Source organism: Artibeus jamaicensis, unplaced genomic scaffold, assembly GCF_021234435.1.
Source record: "Artibeus jamaicensis isolate MK-2021 breed Jamaican fruit bat unplaced genomic scaffold, CSHL_Jam_final scaffold_612, whole genome shotgun sequence".
Classification (NCBI taxonomy): Eukaryota; Metazoa; Chordata; class Mammalia; order Chiroptera; family Phyllostomidae; genus Artibeus; species Artibeus jamaicensis.
Genome location: NW_026522049.1, coordinates 4229274 through 4255364, shown reverse-complemented (window position 1 = coordinate 4255364; position 26091 = coordinate 4229274). Strand labels below are relative to the sequence as shown.

Below are 26091 nucleotides of genomic sequence, written 5' to 3'. Positions count from 1 at the left end.
GCACGAACAGCATCAGGACTGTTTTACCCACACTGAGCCAAAGAACCTGGGGGCAAGGTGGTGGGGGCTGTCCCCTCACCTTCGTCCCTTCTCCAGCCACTTAGCAGCTCCTTGGGGGCTACATGTCTGGGTTTCCAGTAACCCGTGGTGGCCCTGTCTTGCCAAATCCTCTCGACAAGCCTGTTCTGGTTCCTCTGGCCCATCTGAGAAAGTCACAGAATGACTGCTGTGTACGTACACACATACATACATACATACATACATACATACATGCACTATTCCTCGCTCCAGGCTAGCACCGCCCTCCCCGGCTGTCCCCATGCCTGACTCACAAGGGACTCCCAGAGCCAGCCCCTCAGCTGCTGCAGTGGTCTGCTGCCCGGTCCTATCCCTGGGCCTGTACAGCAGCACCTACTCCGGACCCCTCTCCTGGACGCAGGGGAGCAGAGCCCTTGACGCCTCCACACCGTGGTCTTCAGCACCAACATTCCAAGGCCAGTGGCAGGTGACTGAGAGCCTGAAGTGACAGGCTGTGATCCGGGTGTCCAGGAAACAGGACAGAGAAGGGCGGGGCTGTGGCTGCCCTAAGAATTCAGGCTAACAGGCTGCATCGTGCTGTGTGTGCTTGCGGCTTAGCGCTCTTAATATCTGGGCTGCCAACCTCTCCGCTGTGTTTCTCTTTCCCCTGCTGAGGTAACAGAATAGGTCAGCAGGTCTGTTCTGGTTTTAGTGCCCCATAAGCCTGTGCCTAACAGTGGCTCTGGATTTGCACACGCCCAGCCAGTTGGGTGTGATTATGGGACGGACCTGCCACCCACCTGCTTTAGAATTGGGCTGGTGGAATGAATCCACTAAGGTCCAAACTACCCATGTCCCTTATCAAATATGTCAGAATCTCTTGGTTCCCGCAAAATATAAAGCCTTGAAAAGGGAAGAACAGGAGATGTAAAAGCTAAAGATGTTATAGCTGAATTTGGGAGAATTTAGGAATCTAAAGATGCTGGAAGGAGGAAACATTTACTGAGTGTTTATAACAAGCCCTGCACGGTGCTAAGTACTCTGACATAAATTATCACATTTTCTGAAAAAGAGTATCATCTGTATCTTACAGATGAGAGACGCAAAGCTAAGAAAGGTTGAGAACTAGCTTTGTACACAGATTGGAGTTCAAATTCTGGCCCCGCTGCTTACTTAAGCCCTGCTGGCTTAACTGGAAATGTGGGCTGTGGGCGTGGGCCCCAACACCCTGGGTCACGCCACTGCCCCTCACAGTGATAGTAGCTGTAACTTGCTGCAAGTCATCAAACAAGTTCAAACCCAGGTTTCCTGCCTCCCAAGTTCAAGTTCCATGGGGAGAGAAGCTGATTCACTTTTTCTTTTCTTCAAGGCTCTGCCTGGGCATCTGGAAGTTCAGCAGGTATAGGAGCTGGACTGACCAGCGGCTCACTGTCCCGCAAGTGCAGAGTAAAGGAGCGTACCTGCATACCAGGTACAGAAACTGCCCGGCAGAAGGAAACGGTTGAACACACGTTACCGGGCAAACAGCAAGTGAAAAACAGGAAGTGACTGAACATCACTCGGGAAGGCGATGACCAGGTGGGGGGCAGCTAAACTTCCGGAGGGGCCTTCCAGTGTGCTGGGGCCAGGGGTAGGTCTGTCCTATGTGTTACACACACACACCAGCATTTCTCAGGGTGCATGAACACACCTCCAACCGCACCCCTTAGCCCCACATCACCCACCTTGCTCCTTTGAAAGCTCCCGTCCCCTAAAACTCAGGGAACACCCACCTCTGTCTTTGCTTGCTGGCATGGAGCATGCACGAGAAACGGTTTCCCGGTCACGTTTGACAGCCAGTGGAGGCTGGCCGGCACTCTGCCTATATAGTCATTCTCACTCTAATGGCATAAAAAACATCTCTGGGATTCTGCAAAATTGCCCCCCTGAAAGAATACGGCTGCTGGGAAAAGGAGGTTGGGGCAGGCCACCCAAAACCTGCAGAATTCTGTAGCCAGAGCACCAACAAAACAGAAGCAAGCCCGCTGATGACGCTAAAGCAGCTGGGCCCCCAGTGAGCACGGGCACTGGTCCCCCTGCAGCCAAAAACCACGGGACTCCATCCTTCTTCCCGAGATGTAGGTGTTTTGAGATCGATGCAGGTCCTAGCAGAGACTAGCCCCATCCAAATCGAACACGTGACCCGGGGCAGGCCTTCTTCATCACTTTCGTAGAACAGGAGATGGGGCCATATCTTTGTGGTGCCCTCCTGGCCACTCAGTTTCCCCGACAGCCTGAGTGGGAGTGAGTCTTGAAGCTCCTAAACCTGCTGTACTTGCAATGAAGAAAGGCATGTCTATAAAATGACCGGCTTTCTCAGGGTATTCAATCCTGTCCCTGATCATTTCAAAATATGAATGTTCTGGGGAAAACCTCATAGGAACTAACCTGATTTCAGGCTATCCTGATACCACTTCTCTACCTACCAGGTGTATACATGCTATTTCCCTTTAAAAGAAACAACTTTGTGACAACACAGGACAATCTTACGAATGAAGATTCTGGTACCTGTTCAACATTTGGGTGTTTTCTCCCACACTGAGCAACTCTGACACCAGCTAACATCCTACAATTCAACCGAGTTCGGACACTGCTGACCCAGAGACAGCATCAGATCCCACATGTTATGGAGTCGGTCCGACAAGACGACCTTCCACCTCAGACGCTCATCAGGTGCCCAGGTTGTTACCTGTACTTCTGACCTACTGGCTATAAATCGGAGATTCCCGTGAGTCCCCTCCTTGGGTTTGACTGATTTGCTAGAGCAGCTCCCGGAACTCAAGAGAATCATTTTACTAGATTAGCAGTTTATTATAGGACATGACTCAGAACTGCCAGATGGGAGGTGCCTCGGCAAGGTATGGGGAAAGGGTACGTGGCTTCTGTACCTGCCCCAAGTGCACCCCTCTCCCCGAATCTCCAGGTGTTCGCCAACCCAGCAGCTCTCCAAAGCTTGTCCTGTGTGGTTTTTATGGAGGCTTCACTGCTGTAAGCATGGCTGATTACATCACTGGCCACTGGTGAGTGAACTGAACACCTAGCCCCTCTCTCCTCCCTGGAGGTCAGGGGGCTGGGTCTGAATGTTCCAACCCCTCTGATCCCAGGGTTGGCTCCCCTGGTTACCAAGGAGCTTTGCAAAAGTCACCTTATTAACATAACAGACTGATTGTTCTCAACACTTAGGGAACTTCAAGGTTTTAGATGCTCTGTATAAATGAACGGAGACGAAGACCAAACATATTTATTGCAAATTAAGACGTCAGTCATCTCTTTGTGGCTGTGAAGCTGGGGAGACCCCAGCCAGGCCAAGCACATCGGATCTTAGCCTCCCAGCCTTTCCACTCTTAATAAAATGATTTGACGCCCCCCCCCCCCAAAAAAAAAGACGTCAGTCATGAAACCAGTCACCACCTCAGCCCGGTGATGACTTCCCTTACAGGTTAGAGGTCCCTGCGGTACAGGTCACACATGCAATTCACTCTCAAACCAGAAAAGCAAAATACAGCTGCCCTTACCTCTTCCCACTGCCCAGCCTCAGCTAGAAACATCTCCCCTCCATAATGAGGGCAAAGAGCACACGTAGGAGACATGGGAAGGAGGGTCAGCACGAGGAACCTCGATTTGGACCGCAGAAGGAAATTTCCCTCAATTTTGATTCTGTATGAGAACGAGAAGCTGCACCTGACACAGACATGGAAATTCCATTTCACCAGCTGACATCGAAGGTACGTGCCAGTGTGTTTAACCAGAAGGATGTCAGAGAGAAAGCCAGGAAACCTGATGGGATCCAGGACCACAGCCTTGCTACTGGAAGCACTATCCTGGCAGAGAGACATGTCTGAGACCCTCCCTCTTTCCTGCTTTTAATGGATGTTCACCTAGAGCCTTCCCCGTGCCAAGCACTGGGACCAGTGGTGAACCAAACAGCACAGTGAGGGGTCGAGAGCCCCAGCCCAGAGGCCAGGCAGGGATCATCCGTGGGCGCAGCACATTTCTCAGCCAAGTCACACCCGGCCGTGATGCCCTGCCTGTTGAATGCAGAGAACAAGCTGACACTGCTGATTTCATATGATTGTTTCATAACACAATTATTTAAACATAAAGTGCTTTATTAAAAGAAGAGGAATGAGTAAAAGAAAGGTAAGGAATTATTCCTTACACTAGATTGAGGGAGGAAAAAGACACCAGAATTTTATTTAAAAATGTGCATTCACTGTTACATGTTTAAACTTCAGCCCCCTTCACAGTACTCTCCACCTGATGCAATACACCAACTGAGACATTTTTCCACTGCTCAAGTTTTCGAATTTGTCGATTCTGATGCCATTTCGTGTTTCTGCTTTTCGCTTCACCTCTTCCACGCTGGCAAAACGTTTCCCTTTGAGGGCGTTTTTTCACCCAGGGAAGCAAAAGTTGTTCAGGGCAAGATCAGGTGAAAAGGGAGGATGAAACACAGGGGTCAGACCATTTTTGGTCAAAAACTGCTGAACACGCAGCAGAGTGTGAGCAGGTGCAGCCGTATCACCCTTCGTAAAATGGACAAACGTGCTGAAATTCTTCAAAACTCACTGAAGCCAAACACAGCCTCTCACGATGCCAACTGGTACAGTAAGACAGGTGGGCTCCTAAAACATTCACTAGCGGGGAAGCCTGGACTACAGAGGGCCCACCCTCCTGAAAGTAATCCGGTTTTGAGTTTTCTTTGCTTGTTCTAGGAAGACAGGGAATGAAAGAAAATGGCTTAAAAAATTATACATACAACTAGTTATTGTTTGGTTTTTTCTCCTTTTCCATGGGCCTAGATGCTTTCACAGAACGCAGGCTTTTAGGAATTCGATTCGTTTCCTGTTCTTTCTTCCTGGGCCCAGGAAGCCCACTGACTCACTATGAAGTAACGCAATATTCAATTATCGGTTTGGAGAGGAAAGGGAAAGACACCCTAAGCCTGGCTCTCTCCGCACAGGGAGAAGCAGCGAGCACTCCTCAAAGGACAAATCAGGCAAGACACACACACACTGATAAACTTGTTTATTGCACAGAATTGACTTTGCTTCTTGATATTCCCTGAAAAGATGGGGCAACCACAAAATGTCCTTGAGGCCCCAACCACAGCAGAACTCCGAGCTCCGTCCACAGGCACCAGTCCATCAGAGGTCCAGCAGAAATCTCCTAACCTGGGCCAGGTATTTTGGTTTCAAATAGTCACCCAGCTCGTCCTTACTGACCCACACATGATGGCCCTTCTTCCCAGCCTGGGAAAAGTCTCCAGTTAGTAGTAGTGCTTTGAAGAAGAACACTTTGGCCCCAAGGCTACTTTCTGTTCGTACAGCCTGGGGGAACTTGAACTTGTAGTGGCCACAGGGTGCATTTCCCAGGAACTTGGCTTCCATGTTGTTTTCTGAGAGAGGGGGGAAAACAGAGTTGGAAGATGAGGACACACTCACCTGTTTATTCTGGCTCCCAAAATCTCTGAGAGGGATTTCAGGCCAAGGTAAAAGCAGTCCCCCGAGGGAGGACGGGGTCCCTCCTGAAGAGCTGGTTCACTGGGTCCACTCTGTGCACCCAGCCACTGCCATCAGATTGAAGTCAGCAATGCAGTTCAAACGTCACGACCAGGAGCCAGAGCACTGAGCTCCCAGATGGGGCCTGCCACCACCAGTTGGTGAAGGACTGAGACTCTTGGTATCTATAAAGCAAAATTCACCAGCCTTTCAAAGTGAGTGTTTCACAGGAAGTATGAAAAGGATTCGATCTGACTTCTGGAGAGTGAACACATCATAACCAGAGTTAAAAGAGAGGTACACTGACAGGTAATTTCTGCAATGTACAACAAAGGGTTAATAATCCCAAACCAGCATGTCAAAGGATGAGGAAATGATGGATGAATTACTAACTAGCATTTGGAGAATTGGTGAGTTAAATTAAAAAAAAAAAAAAAAAAGGAAAGCTGATCTCAGCCCTCATATCAAAATTAATACCATCCAGATCAAAGATTATCAACAGAAATTTAAATTTTTCATTAACTGTTTGTTCCTTTTGCCCTGGCTGGTGTGGCTCAGTGTATTGAGCACCAGCTCATGAACCAAAAGGTCACCGGTTCAATTACCAGTCAGGGCACGTGCCTGGGTTGTGGGCCAGGTCCCTAGTAGGGGGCACGTGAGAGGCAACCACACACTGATTTTTCTCTCCCTCTCTTTCTCCATCCCTTCCCCTCTCTCTAAAAATAAATAATAAAATAAAATCTTCTTAAAAAATGTTTGTTCATTTTGGATGGTGGTTTTACGGATGTTCAATATTTTCCGAGTTTTTCCATATTTTTATATTTTTCATTAAAGAAAAAGAGCCCATAAGAGTACTTTCTGTATCATTTTTGAGAGGAAAGCCTAACCAAAACACAAAATAAAAAAGAAAAGAAATTTATTTACATAAAAATTAAACCTTTTTTCAAGGAAAAAAACAAAGCATAAAAAAGTCAAAGACAAAAATGACAAACTAAAAAACATATTCCGACACATTCAACAGAGAAACACCTTAAGGTATAAAAAGTACTTAGAAATCAATGAGAAAAAAATGACAAATCTAAAAGAAAGATGAACCGAGCACACGAACAGGAAGCCCACGTGAAAATCCGCATCGAAGGCCTATACACCCATTACAATGTATTCGATGTTATCACTGAAGAAATGTGCAGCGAAGCGCCCACGTATGACTAAGGCTCAGACGCTGCAGCTGCGTGTCCCGGCTGAGGGGGAAATGGGCCCCCGCCGATGGACGCGATCAGCGCGGCAGCTCTACCTGGCAGAGTCGGCTGCCAATCCAGCTCACACATGTCCGTTTGCAGCAGCCCTGCTTCTAGGACGTCACGGTCCTGATACAGCTGTGTGAGCACGAGAGCAAAGGTGAGTGTACAGAGGTGTTCACTGCAGCTTTATTTGTTAAAGTGACATCCAGCCTAAACAAAGGGCAGCACATATGTATTATGAGACAGCACACTGGTGTTAAAAAGTGCAAGCCATGTCTTCGTGTACTGATGTAGAGAGCCAATTAAAGGCTGTAAGAGAGAGAAAAGGGTATGTAACTCTAGAAATATGCTCCAACCGTGTGGAAAAAAGAAACAAATTAAACATGTGCTTCCCATTTCTAAAAGCATACACCAAAAACTGTTAATGGTGGTTGCCTCTGCAAAGGGAAAATTACTTCTTATCCTGTAATATATTTACTAGACACTATGTAACATTATTCTCATCATATACAATGAATTGATTTCCTTGCTATTAAAATACAACACTATATGCAATACAAAATATCAACAGCGGGTATCTGTGAGCGGTGGTATTACATTGGTATGTTATCTTTATACCTTCCTGAAATTTCCACTTAATTCAATGGATACATATTACTTTTCTATAATCTTGGGAAAAATGGATTAAAAAATATAATCAAATCAAGAAAAAAAGAAACCATTCATCACAGACATGAGCAAAGAATCTGAATAGGCAGTTCACAGGAGAATACAAACCGCCAATAAACATAAAAAGATGGTCCAATCACTAGCAATCAGAAAATGCTAATCCAAAAGCAATCATTTTTACTGACTACATAGGCAAAAATTAAAGAAACTACTTCATGTTGGTAAGTCTGGGCAAACAGGTGCTCCTTTACACCACTTCCGAAAATGTCACATGGCAGGTGCACCGCCCTGCGGGACCACAGGGCATCACCTGTCAGAAACGTCAGCATCTCTCCCCTTGCCCGTGAATCCCACCTCCAGAAGCTCCATCTCCCCAAAATGCATGTAGGTGTGGTGCCAGTGGGGAGGGCAAGAACGGGCTTTGACTTTTTTCATAAATATACCTTTACACAGCTTAAGCTTTTCTTTGCCATTTTAATAAATTTCCAGTAAATCAACACATTTTATATGCACTTAAGTATTAACATTTAACAAATACATTTCCTTTCAGAACCACTGGCTGCAGCGGAAGGGTGAAAGAGCAGAGCAGGGCCGAGGTGGACCCCCTTCCCGCATGGCACAGAGGAGGCAAGAGCGGAGCGGGCGTCAGTCATGTCTGACGTGAGGGAGGCTGAGCATCTGAACACACTGATCCCGGCAAGCACCCCGGCCAGCCACTCCCAAGGGATGGCTGAGAACACCAAGAGCACAGCACGGGCTCCCACCCATTCCACTCCGCCCAGCCACCTCTCCTGGAGACGCCCAGGCCCCTCCAGACCCCTCCAGGGTCGAGGGGGCACACATAGGCTGCCGATGACTCATTAGCAGGTACTTAAGCTGGTGGCACTTATATTGCAAATCTATTTTCTCAATAAACGCTCAGCAAGTACCTCCTCCATGCCAGGTACTTCGCTGAGAGCTAGGATGACGGAGGACAGATGCTGCATGTACCTTCGAGGGAGTCAGAATTCTGGCTGGGGAAGGAAATGTGTTATAAGCGAGTACAGGGCAATGGGGTGAGAGAAAGAGTGTACTCTCCACTACAACATGAGCTCCCAGGAAGCAGGAGTCACGTCCTGCCCGGCACTGTGACTCCACCCCCTAGACAGTGTCCAGCAAAGGAAAGGCAGAGTGCAAACCAGCTGCATGCACTGAGTAAGGGCACACACAGGTGCGTGCGGTGGGAGCCTGCAGGGAGACCAACGCTCTCCACCACAGGCCTGGAGAAGCTTCCACCACAGAAGGTACAACAAACGGTTGAGTCTTACAAACTGAGCAGTCAGACCAGGGAGGAGTAAAAGCATCCAATCAGAAACTAGCATGTGTCAAAGCAGAGATGCATGAAAGACCACATTATTCAAGGAATGTAAAAGGTCTGCTAGATTAGAACTCAGACTACACGTTCATGAGATGCTAGAGGGAAGAAGGGTGAGCTGGGGATCAGAGCACAAAGGACTTGCAGGCCATGCTTGAAAGTCTGAACTTTTATGGGAAACCCTGTAAGAACTCTAGAGCAGTGGCCAGGGATCTGCGTCTCAGCAAGCTCACTTCTAGCAGCACTAAAGGGAAAGACACACAGAAAAGTGGGTACTTGGCACCTACTTCAACAGCCAGTGTGGGGGTTGGGTTCTCAACCCCTGTGATTCGCTCCTCAGGTATTATTTGACAATATCTAAAAATTTTTAGTTGTCACAAGAGGGGTAGGAATGGGTTAGTGCCGCTGGCATCTGGTGGATACTGGCCAGAGATGCTGCTAAACAACCTATAATGCACAGAACAGTGACCACAAAAAGTTCTCTAGCCCCAAATATCAACAGTGCCAAGGCTGAGAAACTGTGGTCTAGCCAGGAGTAAAGGGGCCACAGCCAAAGCTGTGGGAATAAAGAAAAGCGGACTATTTAGAGCAGACCAGGCAGGACTCCAGAATTTATGGAGGCCGGAATGAGATCAACGCTGAGGCTTCGAGCTGGGTAAGTGGGCAAGCGGCAGTGCCAGAAAGCAAGGATAACAAAAGCAGCAGGCTGCGAGAACGGTAGCAACCTCAATTCACAATGTACAGCTGACCCTTGAACAAGGCGGGGCTTAGGAGCGCCGACCACCCAGGCAGTCACAAATCCACATATAACTTCTGACTCCTCCAAAACTTAACTAGTAATAGCCTACTGTTGACGGCGAGCCTCACCAGTAACCTAAACAGTCAATTAACACATACTTCACATATATGTGTATTATGCACTATATTCTTACAATAAAGAAAGCGAGAGAAAAAGTACTAAAAAAATTGTAAGAAATACGTTCACAGAACTGTATGTGTTCACTGAAGAAATGCTGCATGTGCGTGGACCCACGCAGCCCAAACCCATGTTATTCAAGAGTCAGGACACTGAGTGTGCGTCTCAGTGGGACAAAGACAGATTCTCACTTGGCCTAAGGAACATCCTTACCTTTGAATCCATCCTCACAGTCAGCCTGTACATCCCGAGGCCAAGTTGGAAGTAAGACTCATGGGGTTCAGAGGGAGGCTGAGAACTTACCTGGGAGTGTGGCCAGGGTTCGCTCGGCTGTTCCTCGGAGGGTCTCCCCAGGCTGCCACTCTGCCTGGGGCAGCATCCAGACATCTTCATCTCCAAGCTTCTCTTTGACCAACAGAACAAGGTTCCTGTCCAGCTTCCGGTGCAGTGAGGTTCGATCATTCTTCTTATCGGCCTCTGCAAAGACAAGGGGATGGGAGGAGACAAGGTAACTGTGATTGGCCAGACCAAGAAGATCAGAGCTTTACATCCATTCTTTAAAGTAGATCCACAATCCTTGCTCCCAAAAACATTTATCCAGTACGCTCCCAGCCCCCACCAACCTGTGCTTTCATTTTACCTGCAGTCAAACCAGAAATTGAAAATTCCAGAAATGAACTATTCATAAGTGTTAAACTGAGCACCATCCTGCTCCATCCCACCTGGAGACGAACCATCCCTTTGCCCCGCGTCTCCACACTGTGTGCTCCAGGCCACTCAGCCATCTCAGTTATCAGATTGCCTCTCACAGTATCACAGTGTGTGTGTTCCAATCACCCTTTTTTCCTTAGTCATGGCCCCGAAGTGCAAGGGCTGTGATGCTGGAAATTCAGATATGCCAAAGATAGGCCATAAAGTGCTTCCTATAAGTGAAACAGTAAGTACAGTACAGTATTTCGAGCGACAGGCCACGTTCACCTAACTTTCATTACAGTATATTGCGGTAATTGTTCTACTTTATTATTAGTTATTGTTAATCTCTTAAAGGGCCTAATTTATAAATTAAACTTGGCCATAAATGTATATGTATAGGGAAAAACACAGTAACAGAGTTCAGTACCATCCAGTTTCAGGCAATCACCAGGGGTCTTTCAATGTGTTCCCTGTGGATAAGGGCAGCTACTATAATCAAATTACAACCCTGAACCATTTCCCTAACCCTTTTCAAGGTAGAACCTCACAATCTTGAGGAAATTAAATATTAAAAAAAAAGAAACGAAAAGCTGAACTTCTCCTTTGAACAGCAAACTGTAAAGTACTTTGAGCTTCTGGAGAAGAAGCAATACCCATACTAATTCAAATCCTATTACTTCATTGGTTTTCACACTGTTACTGACTTAAGCAGCCCCCACCTTCTCTTCAATATTCTCCTGTGAAACAAGGATAAGAGAACCCCACCCTGACTGAGGAGAGCTTTCAGCTAAATCGTAGAGAACTAGTGGGAAAAGGGCTTATTTACCCCTTTCTCAGTCCAAAGTAGGAGAAAAATTCAGAAAACATTCATAAAGTTTAAATGAAAGAAAAGGCTATCCCAACATCCTTACTTACTCCCTATTCAAAAATAACACAGGTCTTAAATAATTATATTAGAGAGAGATATAAGGAACAGAGAAAAAATTTTACTTTTCTCTTACCTGAAAGTTTTCTCAATTGCAATTATTTGTTTCTTAAAACACAAAGCAGAGCTAGGCAACTGTCCTTTGTTTAAGAATCTATATACACCTCTCTCCCTTTCCTCTTACTGACCTAAAAAGACCACAAACCTGTTATTCGATCTCCAGGTTTGAACTGCAGAAATTTCTGCTCCCACATATCTTCCAAATCCTGTACCAGCAATATATCCTGTTCATCATCATCATCATCGACGTCAGCTTTCCTCTTGGCCAGGCGCTGGGCTTCATCCAAAGCACGAAGCTCATGGTCTGAATACAAGCTTCTCTCTGCCTCGATCTGGAAATTAGAAAGACAATAAAGCAGCCAGAATAAAACAGAGATACAGCACACTTGACAGACTCAGAAGCTTACTGCCCAACATAACCACACATATCCTCAAAACACCACAGAAAAATACAGAGAAAGAAAAAGCTCACTTGCACTTTGGGCTTGAGTTACAGCTACTAAAATGTCAGAATGAGACTGGAGGTCAAGAAGGCTGGGAACAAAGACCTGGGAGGGACACTGCCTGCCCACTGACAGGGCTCCAGTCATGTCAGTTTCTGACCAGAATCTCTCTCACCATGGACTTTCCTGCTTAGGGGAGTTTACAGATGCTGTTCCTTCTTCCTAGTTTCCCCTCCTGGGAGATTCCCTGCTCCTCCTTCAAATCCCAATTTAAATTATCACTTCCTTTGAGCTATTCCTTGACATCTCTCATAAAATCAAACTAGAATACCCCTGTTAAATTCTCACAGTACTGCATTTTCCTTTACAACACTTACCAGACTCTGCAATAAGAGTCCTGTGATTATTTGGTTATTGATGGGCCCTCCTCCACTAGACTGAAGCACTCTGAGGACCAGTTATGTCTATCTTAGTCCCACTGCATCCCTAGCATTTTATTTATTTATAAAGACATTTTTATTTACTTTTGGAGAGGGGAAGGGAGGGAGGAAGAATGGGAGGGAAAACAATGTGACAGAGCAACACCAATCTGCAGCCTCTCCCACGTGCCCCAACCACGGACTGAGCCTGCAACCCAGGGATGTGTCCTGAGCAAGGACTGAACCCTCGACCTTTCGGTTCTTGGTAGGATGCCCAACCAAATGAGCCACACCAGCCAGGGGTGCATTCCTAGCATTTTAGCACAATGTCTGTCTGTACAAAAGAAGTGCTAGATGGTTACCTGTAAAGTGACTAATGAAATACTTTACAGAGAAAACTAGTACACCAAGTAAAAAACATGAAGTGAAGTTTATAGCTCTCCCTTTAGAGTATAGAGAAACACATCATTCTTTAGTCACTATCTGTGGGGACTTAAGACCGTCAGTTACCACACTCAGTTTTTGCCCATACTTCCTCACTTGCCTCTCACACACAGTCCTGGTAGGCAAAACAGGGCTGACTTTACCACAGGCATCTTACAGATGCGCCACTGCCTTTTAACACTCATCACAAAGACTCCCTCCTCTCCAAACTGCCAACTACCTATGATACAGACGGATTCCGTCTTGTTCACCACCGCTTCCCACAAGTGTCGAATGAAAAAAGTGTCTCCAGAGAGTCGCCTAAGGTGACAATAAAGGTAACTGAAAACAAACTACCTTTTACTGAAAGCCTACTATGTACAAAACCAACCCAGAAAGGTAGGTACCATTTTGCGGGGAAAGGTACGGAAGTTCTGAGAGGTGAAATAACTTGTCTAAGGTCACACAGACTAACTGGTGCCGGAGTCGGGATCGAACCCAAGCCCACGTGCCTCTACTAGTTCCCTAATGGCCCCCAGAGCCCGCCACCCACACCTCAAATCTACCTGTTCTAATAGAGCCGCCATCTCTTCCTGCAAAGGGGTTAGCGACTTCGAGACCAGCGGTGGCCGCTGGAGGCACAAAGCACCCAACAGACGCCATGGAGAAACGCTGTTCGAGGGTGCGGCCGCAAGGGTCAGGCTGCGAGAACCCGGACTACTGCCCCAGAGCCCCCCGAAATGCCGCCAGCCCTTCACCGCCACAAACAACGCGCGCCCTCCCGGCGCCGCCATCTCTGCCCTCCCACAACGCACCGCGGCGCAGCGGTCCGGAGCCAATCCTAGGTTCCCACAAGACAGCGCGGGGGCGGAACGTAGAGAACCGCTCAATCCCCGAGCGACGGAAGGAACCATTCCAATGTGGAGGGGTGGGCAAAGATCTCATGTTAGAAGGCCAGGGGGAAGGAAGAAACCTCCCAGTTGAAAATAGCAGCGATGATTATTATAGCGCATATGAATCTGGATTAGAATTCTTAACGCACCTTCTGAAGAGGAATCAGATGACTCCTGTACTCCCCCCACAGGTGCTCGTGGTGCCGGCGCCGCGGACGGGAGCACTTTGGGGTCAATTCAAGTCATGCAAGTTGTAAGAAACGCGGGGTCTCGGTTTTTGCGGTCATGGGTATGGCCATCGACAAGCAGGTGAGAGTAATTACCCACTCCGAGCCCATGGCTAAATCCAGGAGTACACTCCCGCCCTTGTCCCACGAGCCACCCGGACTCCAATGGCTGTTAGGTTTGGGACCTCAGCGAGCTTTCCTTCCCCTCAGGGTCGTAGCCCGGGCGCCGGGCGCCACAATCCACGTGGACGCCCAGCAGCTGCAAGACGCGGCGGCCAAGCAGGAAGTTGAGAAGAAGGCGGCTCCGGATCCGGCCCCGGCCCCCAGCCGCAGCAGCTTCAGGTGAGGGCCATTTGGGTCCAGCCCTCGGGAGACCAGCACCCTGCACCCCAGACTGTGAAAACCAGTAAATTCCCAACTCTGTCACTTGCGATCTGTGCGATATTATGAGAACCCCTAAGCCTCCGTTTTCTCGACTAAAAAGAGGTTGTGAGAATCAGATGAGCCGAGCCTTGGCACAAAGCGGATGCTTAGCGAACTTTTGATGCATCAATGATTGGATGTCAAGGTTGTATAGTGAATGTTGGCTCCCTTCCCCTCTGAGAAGGATACCACCGCAAACTAACACACAATGGGAAGGGGGAGGAGCTGCTACACGGTAGTGTAGGTTATTGAATGCTTTTTAGAGTTGGTCTAAGGCCTAGGGAGGTTTTTGTACTCAGCCCTTGGGGTTGGCATCTTGCTTCTCACCACTGCCACCACCTCTGCGTGTCAAGCGTACGTCACATCCGCTTAACAAACATTTATACCAGCACAGATACAAAAGGTCGTTCCTCCCCACAGTGGGGAAGACGAAACATGCATAATCTGACCAGTAGTGTACTGGCAGTAAGAACTGGTTGCTTGGAAGTATGTATGAGAGAGTGAATCCGGTAATGACTGGAGGGAAGAAAATGCGGAGCTGACAACTGAATTGAATGGGAGTTCAGCTGGACAAGATGAAAGGGGTCGCTTTAGGCAAAGATAACAGACTGTATAAAGGCATGTGATGTGAAAGAATGTAGTATATTCAGGTATGTGTGAGACAGCAGATGAGGTCAGCAAGACCAGAGGGAATCCGAATGCCAGTGCTCTTGTCTGTGACTGGGGCTTTCACGAGATCCCTACTGTAGGTGGTGGGGAGCTCCATTCTGGTCATTCAGCATTGCCAGGCACTGTTCACGGTGTTGGGGACACGCTGGTGAGCGAACACACAAAAAACCCTGTCCCTGTAGAACTTACATTCTAGTGGACGGAGGACAGCAAATACAAAACAGGTAAACCATGGGAGTGTGACACGTGGTAGGAGTGTGTCTTGTGTTTATAAGTAATAGCGAGACTGCCACCATGGAGTGAGGAGTGCAAACAGGAGGCGAAGGGGCCAGGGCTGTGGCAGGCACACAGGGTACAGAGGATTGGTCGGGACTTCAGCTCTCACCCTGAGTGAGATGGGAAACCCCTGGAGAGGGATGACACAATCGTGCTTCCATTTTCTTTCTTTCTTTTTTTTTTTTAATAAATTTCTTTTCATTCTTTTTTTTTTTTTTTTTTTTAGAGAGAGGGGAAGGGAGGGAGAAACACTAATGTGTGGTTGCCTCTCCCATGGCCCTCATGGGGGACCTGGCCAGCAACCCAGGCATCTGGCCTGCAACCCAGGCATGTGCCCTGACTGGGAATGGAACCAGCAACCCTTTGGTTTTCAGCCTGCGCTCAATCCACTGAGCTACACCAGCCAGGGCTCGTGCTTCCATTTTCAAGAAGTCTCTTTGGCTGTGGCATTGATATTGAACTGTGAAGAAGCAAGAAGTCTGGTGAGCAGTTAGAAGACTACTTAAATAATCTAGGCCAGAGATGACGGTGGCTTGGGCCAGAGTGGCAGCTGCCGGGGTAGTATGAACGGTTGGTTGGACTGATACATTTGGGAAGTGGAACCAGCGTGATTTGTTAGTGTAAGGTGTGAGAAAGGAGAGGAGTGAAGAACACTAGAATTTTGGCCCAAACAGCTAGAAAGATGGAGTTATCATTAAGACGGAGAAGAGAGGGGAATGAAGGGGGGGAATAGAACAACTGTAACAGCATAAATAATAAAAAAAATAAAAAGACGGAGAAGACTGCAGGAGATTGTTTGGAATTGGGTGGTTAAGTTGGAGATGCTTAATTAACATCCAAGTGGGGGATACAATATTGGCTATTCGAAACGAAGTCCAGGGGACAGATGGGGGCCAGACATGCACGTGGGGAGCAGTCGACAGAGATGAAGATGAGGCTATAAGACCATCGAGAGGGTCAGTGCGGGTAAAGAGGAGAAGTCCCACACTGAATCCTAGAGCCCTCTGACATTTAGAGATTTGGCAGATGAGGAACAATCAGCAGGAGGGAAAGAAGGGGTTGGGGGGGGGAGAATGGAGAGTTTTTTTTTTAATGAGGTTGAAGGGCAAAGATGAGTTATATCAAATGCTGCTGGTAGGACAGGTCGATAGGCTGGTGATGAATGGCTCCTTGTACTGAACATTGTGAGTTGGTCAGTGACCCCAACTAGAGCATTTTCAGTGGGGCGATAGGGGCTAAAGTCCGAGTGGAGTGGGTTCGAGAATAAAAGACAGGGAGAAACAGCAGGTACAGTCAGTTCTCTGAGGGGTTCTGCCGTAAGGCTCACAGAGAAATGGCAGTAGCTCGAGGAGGCTTTGAGATCGAGAGGTTTTTGTTTATTTTTCGGTCGGGGAAATGACAGCATGTTTTGCTGATGGGAACGATGCAGCAGAGGGGAAAGGACGATGATGCCGGAGCGGGAAGGCTGCAGGGGAGACGTCCTTGAGAGGCTCACACACAAGTGGGGCACTATGAACAGGAGACGTTGCAAAGATTATGGGCACAGATGTTTGATAGGGGAAGCTGGACAGAATTCTGATTGCTCCCATCTCTCCGTGAAGGTCATCAGCTGCCCGTGAGGAAGCAGGAAGGAATGGGAGGTTTGAGGAGGCAAAAGAAAGTATAAAATAGTCATCCAGGAGAATGGAGAAATAATTGAACCGGGGGTGTGCTGTAGGATAGCCAGGCAGTGCCGAAGGCCTACTTGATGTTCGGATTCGTTAAAACGCAGCAGTGGTTCTCAGCCTGGGGTAATTTTGCCTCAACAGGGACTTGGAGTGATGTCTGAAAGCATTTTTGGTTGTCACAGGGCGGAACACATTGGGTAGTGGGCAGGGGCCAGGGATGCTTCTCAACACCCAGTGTGTGCAGGACAGCCCCCCACGACAATGAACCATCGGACCCGGTGAGTCGGTGGTGCCGAGGCTGAGACACCGTGGTACAGAGAGGCCAGGCAGCGTTGCTGCGTGGTTTTTCCCAGCCAGCTGTGCAGGTGCACGCGCAGGCTCCGAGTGGCTGGAGAAATGGATGTAACCAGGGTTAAGGGTTTGCCAGGAGCAAAAGTGAAGTTGCGTTGGGGGCAGGGGATTGAAGGAATGTGCAAGGGAGTGATTATAAAGACTGGCCGTGGAACTGACTTGAGGTCAGGGCAGAACTGAAAGCATCAGATGTGTGAGCGAAAGGGAAAAGCTGGTAGGATCAGTGGGCTGGAGGGGTGCCCAGTGCAGAAAGCCAGTGGGGGGGTCCAGGACATGGTGGCCAGTTTGCGATGCTGGGAAGCACGGTGACAATGAGGTTGCAGGTATGGTCAGGGCTTGTTACCTCGAGAGAAATAAGTAGCCAGGGGAGGATAGAGGGAAGGAAGTCAGGCAAGAGAAGCCAAGGGCTGGAATTGGAAGGCTCTTCCTGAAATCCTGCTTGTAAATATGCAGGAGTAGTGAGTGGGTCATGAGCTATGGTCTTTGCATTTTTCTACATGTATCTTCATTTCTAGAAAGTGTCTGTTGAGGACCATGAGGCAGGGCCTTCTTTTTCTGGGAGCAGAGCTGCAGCTTCCCCGGCTGAGATCCCAACTTCTGCCACGCTCGTGTCAGGGCCCACCTGGGTTAGGGGGGCTCAGGGATTGGCAGATTCTCCCACCTGAAGTACAGGCAGCAGAAGTCAGCCCCCCTCATGGACCCTCAGCAGAGAACAGCGGCTGACGTCAGACCTCCTTGGCTAGGCAGCAGCAAAGCCATGTGGGCCCTGCTGGCCTCTCCCTCCATTCCCCTACCCGGAGGATGGATATGGGCACAAAGAGGCAGCAGTCCCAATCCTGAAAGCTCTGTCTTCCCCTTCCCTGGGCTTCTGTGGGACAGACTATTTGTTCATTTGTGCAGTGGTCCTGGCAGGTTTAAAGGCCTGATCTTGTCCACGCCTTCAATTAAATGTTTCAAGTTCCGAATCCTTCCTAGTTTAGAAACCTTGCGTTACATATAAGGTGTTACACTGGTACATTCCAACTTCAGTTGGCTTAATTTTTTTAACACCCCGCCCCACAAGTCCATGGGGGAAATTTTCAATTGGGAAGCAATGAGGTTTTAAACATTCATGTCATCTCAGAGCTTTGCCCACTTTTCATCCTGGCGGGTAGGCTGGTAAGCTAGGAACCTGCTGAGATGCTAAATCATCTCTCAAGATCAGGCCTAGCAGGAAAGAATACACTTGTAACTATTGGATACCGATGTGTTGTTTTGTTTTTGATATCTCCGGGAAAGAGGGGAGGGCTGTTCTCAGATGATGGCGTGTTTTCTAAACCACCATCTGTGCATGTCAGGTGACCGTGGGGCACACACACGGATCTGACTTGCACGTGAATGGAAGGTGCAGGGGCAGGCTCACTCACGTCTCAGGTGCCTAATGACCGGCAGGTGCGTCTGAATAAAAGCAAGCTGGCATGATAAGCAGAGCTCGGAACCCAGGCAGGTCTCCTAGGCCCACGGCCTGGCTCCCCAGCTCACCCTGTTCCCCTGTTCCCACCTCAATGTCTCCACCTGAAAGTGGAGAGTAGTGACCTGGGACAGCCAGAAAACCAACGGGGCTGAGAGAGCAAAAGGCCTTGAACCACACGAGTGTCTGGCCCCAATCCTGGGGTCACCTGCGTGTCCCTGGGGCATTTTAGAAATAAGATTCCCAGGCCTGTCCGGAAGTCGTGAGTGAGGCTTACCCATCACAATGTCAGATGGGTCTGCTGTTCAGGGGGAGCAGGTGGTCTAGGATGGGGGCCGACAGAGCAGCCAGGTCTGGCCAGCGCAGCGAAGTTTTACTGGGACAGCCACACCCACCAAGTCACTGTCATCAGCGGCCATTTCTGCGCCACCAGGCCAGAGCTGCCACAGCAACCTCGTGACCAGCAAAGCCTGTAGTATCTACTCTGGCCCTTTTCAGGAAAAGTCTGCCGACCTCTATTCTAGGGGATACTGAATTTTGTTTATACTAATGATATTATGAGTCTTATTAAAATTTCATTCTTTTATATACAGAGTCACGATGTCATTTATGGGTGATGAAAAGGAAAGAGGTTTAACTATATGTTTTAAATGACAGAAAGCGGATCCAGTAGAGTGTATAGGGTAGAGGCCTACAAACCCTGATCTCACACTAGAAGGGACAAGCCAGGTGGGAGTGTGGGTCTTGTCCCTTTTCTTTTCGCAGAAAGTCACTCACTCTCTGCGTCAGCAGCTCAGGGGACAGCCGCATGGGCAGCGCTCACAGACAGGATGGCGGCGCCGGGACTAAACTGGGGAGGTGGGGGCCGCTGCCTCTGGAGCGGGTTGGAGGGGGGCTGCTGCGCTTCACTGAGTTTGTCTGCACTGTGGACCTCTTCGATTTTAACCAACAGCACGACCTTATGTGGACTGTTTCTTCTAATCGCAGCATTTACCCCCCAGTCCCAGGACAGGCGAGCTCCCTGAGGTGGGCAGGGAAGACATTTGAGGAGGTCCCAATCGCGCACATCAAGGCGTCGTACAACAAGTAAGTGGGGAGGGGAGCCCCTGGGCAGGTCTGTGTGGGCTCCTTTCCCATTCTCGGGGAGGGCAAGGCGGCCGGGGCGCCTGTGTGGGTGGAGACCAGGGTGCCAGGGTCTGCTTGGTGCCGCCAACGCACATGCTTCCCAGGCTCCCTCCATGTCTGGGGGAAACCAGCTCCTGTGTCTGTAACCTTCATTCTAATTTCATGAAAATGTGAGCTGGTCTGGGCATGTCGTGTTGATGGGATCTGCCTGCCTACAAACAGTGTCGAGGGCATTCCTAGCTGGGGGTGACACGTAGCCCTTCTCAGGGGGTGGAGCTTGTCTTAGTCTGCTCAGCTGCCACTACAAGGGACCACAAACTGCCGCCAATAACAGATATCCCCTTCTCACAGTTTTGGAGGCTAGAGGTGCAGGGCCAGGGTGCCAGCTTGGTGCGTTCGGGTGAGGACCCTCTTCAGGGCTGCAGGTGGCTGGCTTCTCAGCGGGTCCTCACTCAGTGGAAGGGCAGAAGGAACTTTCCGGAGTGCCTTTTATAAGGGCACTAATCCCCTTCGTGGGGGCTCCATCCTCATAACCTAATCATCTTCCAAAGGCCCCGTGTCCAGATGCTATCCTGTTTGGGGTTAGGATTCCACCATGAATTTGGGGGGGAGACACACATTCAGTCCAGAGCAGAGCCCTCTTCAGATCATGGCTGGTCAGTTTTCAGTGAGGCGGAGGGGACGACCCTGACCCTTCCAGGCGCCTCCTGTGAGGTTCAGAAACCATTTCACTGGCAAGTTCAGAGTGGAAACAGTGTTTTCCTTCTCACCCGGGCTTGTGAGGGCATAGCTCAGTGCTGTCCAAAGTCTCTAGCGGACAGTCCACTTTATCTTCTCCCGCCTTCCCAGCACACAGATCCAGGTAGTCTCTGCCACTAACCAGCCCCTGGCCCGCACCTCCTGCGGCACAGAGGGGTTTCGGAACGCCAAGAAGGGCACGGGCATCGCGGCACAGACAGCGGGCATTGCGGCCGCGGCGGTGAGTGCGTGTCCCCTCCGCTCCCTCTGTGGTGGCTCTCCCGTTCTGCGTGGCTGACCCCCGGGCGAGAGTTCTGGAACCAGCCATTCAGAAGCAGTGGGGTACATGCCAGCTCTTGTCTGAGGTGTGAACACTGAGGGTGGTGTGAAGGGGCTTCTCTGTCTCTTCCTCTGAACTCCCACAGAAGTTACACACTCAGTTCATCCTAGTAGACGGAGGAGCCGGTGCTGAAGGCCCATCACAGCCTCCCTAGTGCAAAGACTGTTGCGGCCGGGTTGGGCTTGGCGGTGGTAACCAGCTCTGAGGGAAGCTGTGCTGTGGTGAAAACCAGTTTGCGTGTGAACCGTCGCCGACCTTTCTGGAAGGCGATCGGATCAGCAGCACACCGCTAGCGGTGTGTTCATTCAGCATCTCCACGCCAGACACTTCCCATTCACGATCTTGACCTTCAGAGTGCCCTTGGTACCAGCCGCGTTTTTAAGGTTCAGATACAGCGTGTACGACCTGCTCAGAGCCACGCAGTCATTTCAGTTCCTGAACTGACCCCGGATTTGTCTGGGGCCAAAGCTCGAACACTGCCTCCTGCAGCACAGGCCTTCCTGAGGCGCACACTAGGTCCTCCTGAGGCGCACACTGGGTCCACAACCCAGAGGCATTTCCCAAGGAAAACCTTGACCTTCAGAAAGAAAAAAACCCAGTACCCAAAACTATTGGTTGCCGGACGTCCACCGATGGACAGATTATACACCTGTACGAGGAAGGCGTTGGCATCCAGGGTGGGGTCGGTGACATCTGCATGCTTCCCAGACTTCCCATCACAACCTCTTTAAATCAAGATGAAAACTTAACCATCGCTCACGATTAAAACGATAAAAGAATACTTTTTCTGTGGGTGTGAAAGCTCAGCCTTGAAGTCCAGGGCTCCTCCCCAGGGTCTGAGATTCTGCATTTACCCACCTGAGAAAAACCGGAGCAGTACTTAGAAATTGCCATTAGGTGGCAGTGCTGCTCTGGGTAAAACTGCAACCCAAGTCCTGCGCTCCCCTCCCTGTCTTCTGCCTGTGTTCCTATGTGGGTCAAGCCTCTTCCCTGGAGCTTGAAACCCTGTTGCTCCAGGGGGCAGTAGCAAGAGACTGGGATGTAGCAGTTCTCGCTGGGGTGCTAACTAGTTGTTGCTCTTCTCCAGAAAGCGACGGGGAAGGGCGTGACCCACGTCCGAGTGGTGGTGAAAGGCCTGGGGCCTGGGCGCTTGGTGAGTGGCCGTGATTCTCCACGGGATATGCACTTGCTTCTTTACTTCGAGAAACAGGGCGTGAGAGCAGCTAGGGAACGCGGAAAAGGACCTGGTCCTGGGTTTCCATGAGGGCTCGACGGTTTCTTTCTGTTGTTCTCACCATCTGCCAAGCTTCTCAGAGCAAGCCCAGGTCACGTAGTGTGGTCCCTCAGACTTCCACTGAGGGTCTGCCAGGCCCCCAGAGCAGAGAGGCAGCCCCTGGGGACTGTCACAGGTGGGTCCCTCGGTACAGACAAGCTGGTGCCCAGGGTGCCGGGAGACCACTGTCATGATAAGGAAAGCTTCCCCACCGAGGTGACAATTCTCCTAACTTGTGGAGAACCACATGGCATTACCCAGGGGAGGGGAGACGTCCCAAGCAGAGAACGCACCTCAGGTGAAGAAGCTACAGCAGTGCTATGGGTGGGTCGGGTGCCTGGGCAGTCTCTGCGCTGAGGTGGCAGGGCTCCGGTGGGCGGCAGCAGGTGTGGCCGAAGCGGACGGCACTGAGCGCACACGGGTTGGGAGGCTCTGTGAGCAGACGGAGTTGGGGTCACAGGTGTCACAGCCAGTGAGCCTCCCCGAGCCCTGTCTGGACATGCCGGGTTATTATTTCTGGGGCCAAGCCTGTTCTTCTGTTCCTGCCAGGCTGCCATCAAGGGGCTGACCATGGGGGGCCTGGAAGTGATCTCCATCACAGACAACACCCCCATCCCGCACAACGGCTGCCGCCCCCGGAAGGCTCGGAGGCTGTGACGGGAGGAAGCCCCCACCCCCCAACCTCGTTGGAAGTACCCTGTCAGAGGTCTCTCCAGAGGGCGGCTCGTTGGAGGTCCTTCAGGCAGAGAGGGACAGCTGCGCCTCCTTACATGGTGGTGTTTGTCTGACTTTTGACTGGAGACCGATGTGCCCAGAAGCAAGGCCATCCTCTCTTGGACACAAGGAGAGCCAGAGGGGTAGCTGGGGCCCGGACTCCCGCCAGTGAACGCTGCCCTGCTCTAATGCAATAAAAGAATATCTCTCCATCTGTGGTGATGCATGAGTTTCTTGCTTCCAGATTTGGAATGTGAACTGTAGAAGGAAAAATGTCTCCCTACTGCCTTCTCTTCCACCCTTAGCAGGACCTTTGAAGGGTAACTTGTGACCATTGACCAAAAAACCCAGTGGGGGTCTTCCTGTGTTAAAGTCATCTCCAGAGGGAATTAACACCGTTTCACCATAAAACTACATGTAAGCACAATGTAGGCAGAAATCGGCGCCCTTGAGAGCCGCTCTGCTGTCTCCTGTGGTTGGCCTGTGTCTGCGCCAGACAGAGGCCCCGGAGCAGCCACACGGTGTGTCAGTCAGGGCCGCCTGGAAAGGGAGGAGGGGAGCAGGTTCGAAGGTTTAAAAGAGAAGCTTAATGACGGTTCGTTACAAGGGCGTGGGTTAGGGGAATACACAGATCGGCAGAGCCAGCGGGAGCAGGAGGAACACGATTCCCCGCAGCCTCAGGGCCCAGGGAAGGAAGAGCTGCCGGAACCCGACAGGAAGGCAGCCTCTGCCAAAACCCGGGCCTGGCAGAGGGGGCTTGCACACGCCCTGCTGGTCTGCAGCTGGTTGCCCGCTAGCATCCCGGCACTTGAACCCAGCAACAGGCAAGGAGGCAGGGGCACTCGGGCCGCAAGAGTGAGCACAGGTGGTTTCTGCCGTTCCCGAGAGGGAAACCCTCCAGCCACTGCTGTTCTAGAACACATCCTTTACACACGGGGGCTTTGGGAAGGGGGCAGGTCGCTCAGGATCCAGAAGCGCACAAGCACAGAGAGGACACTGGGGACCCGGCACAAACTGCCTGGAGCTGCTGGCCAGGTGTGCTGGCCAGCACACACTGCTTTTTGTGAACTCTTGGTGCCCACAGCTACGTCCAGGCTCCGAGTGACTGATGAAACTTATGATGTCTTCAGCCAAGTCACCTCTCAGTCACTCTGTCTTGGCCTCAGGGAAATAGGCACCGCCACCGAAGGTTGACCGTTAAAGAAGTTCTGGTTTGCCTGGAAGACCAGCTGCCTGTCCGCTGCCACAGGCCCTCCTGGGCGTCAGGCCGCCATCACTTCCACAGGCAGGAAACGGCCTCGCACTGTGGGACGCACTTCCCCATTTCCTGGCAGCACTTCCGAGTGCATCTGCAGTTCTGTCAGCTCAGAGCTGGTGGCACAGGAGCGGCTGCACGAGGGACGCTCCTCTCCTCTCCTCTCCTCTGCATGTAAAACGGCAAACCCCACTTCTTCCCTTTCTGCACAAAGGCCGTTTTACCTTCTTTCAGCCAAGCCACCACCTGCCACCAAGACGTGCCACCGCTAACAAACTACACCTGTTTAACACTGAGGGACCCGGATGCTGGCAGGATATCACTCAGCACTTTTCACTCACCTCTGCCTGCAACCTGGCTCTGACGTGTCCATGTTTTAAAAAATCATACATCCCTTCCCCCAGGGCTCCTCGATTCTTCCCCTCTCATTTTCTTCCTACTTGGGATGCACTCATTGCTTTTTCACTCCGAGGACCGTCAGCCCAGAGAGAGCAGTCCTGCTGCAGCAGCGCTCGTCTGTCGGAGCAAAGCGAGCAAACGCGGGCTCCTGTGCACACATCCCGGGCCCTGGAGGCACAGCCCGAGCACCGCCACTACTCCCCTTGGGCGCACGGTCCGAGGAAGCGAGAGAGGTGCATGCAGCCGAACTAGAAGCACCATGACACAGGCACGGCTGTTACTGGTGTTGGTCAGAGTGGAAGAACGATTCCCTCAGTTCAAGGGCCAGAGGGGACAGCCTTACGGAGGAGGCGGCAGGCGAGACAACCTAATGGATCAGTGGGTGTCAGTGGGGTTGGAAATGCAAACCATGAAGATGCTGAGCTTACTGGTAATCGAGGAAATGGGAACTGAAACGCGTGACTAACATTCCCCAAAGGATGCTAAGCAAAGCCCTGGCAGGGGTGACATCACACAGGAAAGAAGCAGAGAACGAGGAGAAGGAGGCAGCCGAGTTGTGAATGCCGCAAGGACAGCGCTGCGGAGGACGCAGTGAGGCAGCGACTGGACTGCAGGTGTGTTGTCTCGGAAGCCAAAGGGGCGAGCACTTCGAGAAGGAAGGGACAAAGCGCAAACTGCCGTGGGGGGTCAGCTAGGAAGGAGCTCGAGCCAGGCGAGGACGGGGCAGTGCCCACTGGACCTAGCAAGGTGGAGGCCACCAATCCCACAGGGAGGGAGGTGGACAGCGTGGGAAGTGAGGAAGTGGAGATTTGGCTGGTGTCCTGGTAGAGGCTGGGTCCCGGTGACAGGGAATTCAGGAGGGGGGGTCCCCTCCCTGGGCCAGGCCTCAGGAGAGGAGAGAGAAGCGGCTGAGAGTGGGAGAAGTGACCACAGCGAGGCGGAGCCCAGTGTGGGCTCCCCATGACAGGAGTGCCCACTGTCGGTCAGGAACAGCAGCGTCTGCCTCAAACACCGCGGAAACAGAAAGTCTTTGCAGTCTGAACCCAGGGAAGGTCTCCTTCCCTCCCCTAACACCCGTGTGACGGTTCTGAAATAAGAGTGCTCTCCCTGTCAGAGCTCTTACCTGGTGAATGTAAGCAGCAAGAGCCTTTCCAGGGGAAAGGTTGGCCACCTTTGCCAACACTGAAGGGGACAGATGTCTGGCTTCACGGTCCCTTCTGGGAATTCGTCCTGTGGGAGCAGCGGGGTCCGACAGAACCCCCTGCACTACGGGCAGGCTCCAGCCCCCGTGAGACTTCGGCACTCGAGATGTGGCTAGCGTGACTGAGGAACTGGACTTTTAAGTTTCATTACATTCAAATGAATTTAGACGTACATAGCAACATGTGGCTAGGGGCTCCCCTATCGAACAGTGTGGCTTAGATGCTCTTTAATGTGTGTAGCAAGTATGCAAAGGTGTGTATTCTCCGACGCACTGAGAGTTCTGGTGAAAGACTCGAACTAAATGTCCATCAACGGTGAGCTAGTTAAAGAAAGAAGGCTCCATCCGTGTAATGGGCGTTAGCCAGGACCAAGTCAGGATGCACTGCC

The 26091-nt window shown here is 50.6% G+C and overlaps 2 protein-coding genes across 2 annotated transcripts; one reads left to right on the top strand and one right to left on the bottom strand.

Annotated features, from left to right (window-relative positions):
* Nucleotides 1-5070: 5070 nt before the first annotated feature.
* On the bottom strand, nucleotides 5071-13502 carry MRPL46 (mitochondrial ribosomal protein L46). Its single transcript, XM_037145054.2, has 4 exons — nucleotides 13268-13502; nucleotides 11562-11748; nucleotides 10042-10215; nucleotides 5071-5455 (listed from the first exon to the last, which is right to left on the bottom strand). Exons 1-4 carry the CDS (start codon nucleotides 13493-13495, stop codon nucleotides 5205-5207), a joined length of 840 nt encoding a protein of 279 aa, XP_037000949.2. The 5' UTR covers nucleotides 13496-13502; the 3' UTR covers nucleotides 5071-5204.
* A 118-nt stretch (nucleotides 13503-13620) lies between these two features.
* On the top strand, nucleotides 13621-23059 carry MRPS11 (mitochondrial ribosomal protein S11). The gene is made up of 6 exons (XM_037145057.2): nucleotides 13621-13903; nucleotides 14032-14163; nucleotides 19645-19743; nucleotides 20632-20761; nucleotides 21948-22013; nucleotides 22683-23059. The coding sequence occupies exons 1-6, from the start codon at nucleotides 13839-13841 to the stop codon at nucleotides 22788-22790; spliced, it is 600 nt and encodes a 199-aa protein (XP_037000952.2). The 5' UTR covers nucleotides 13621-13838; the 3' UTR covers nucleotides 22791-23059.
* Nucleotides 23060-26091: the final 3032 nt, after the last annotated feature.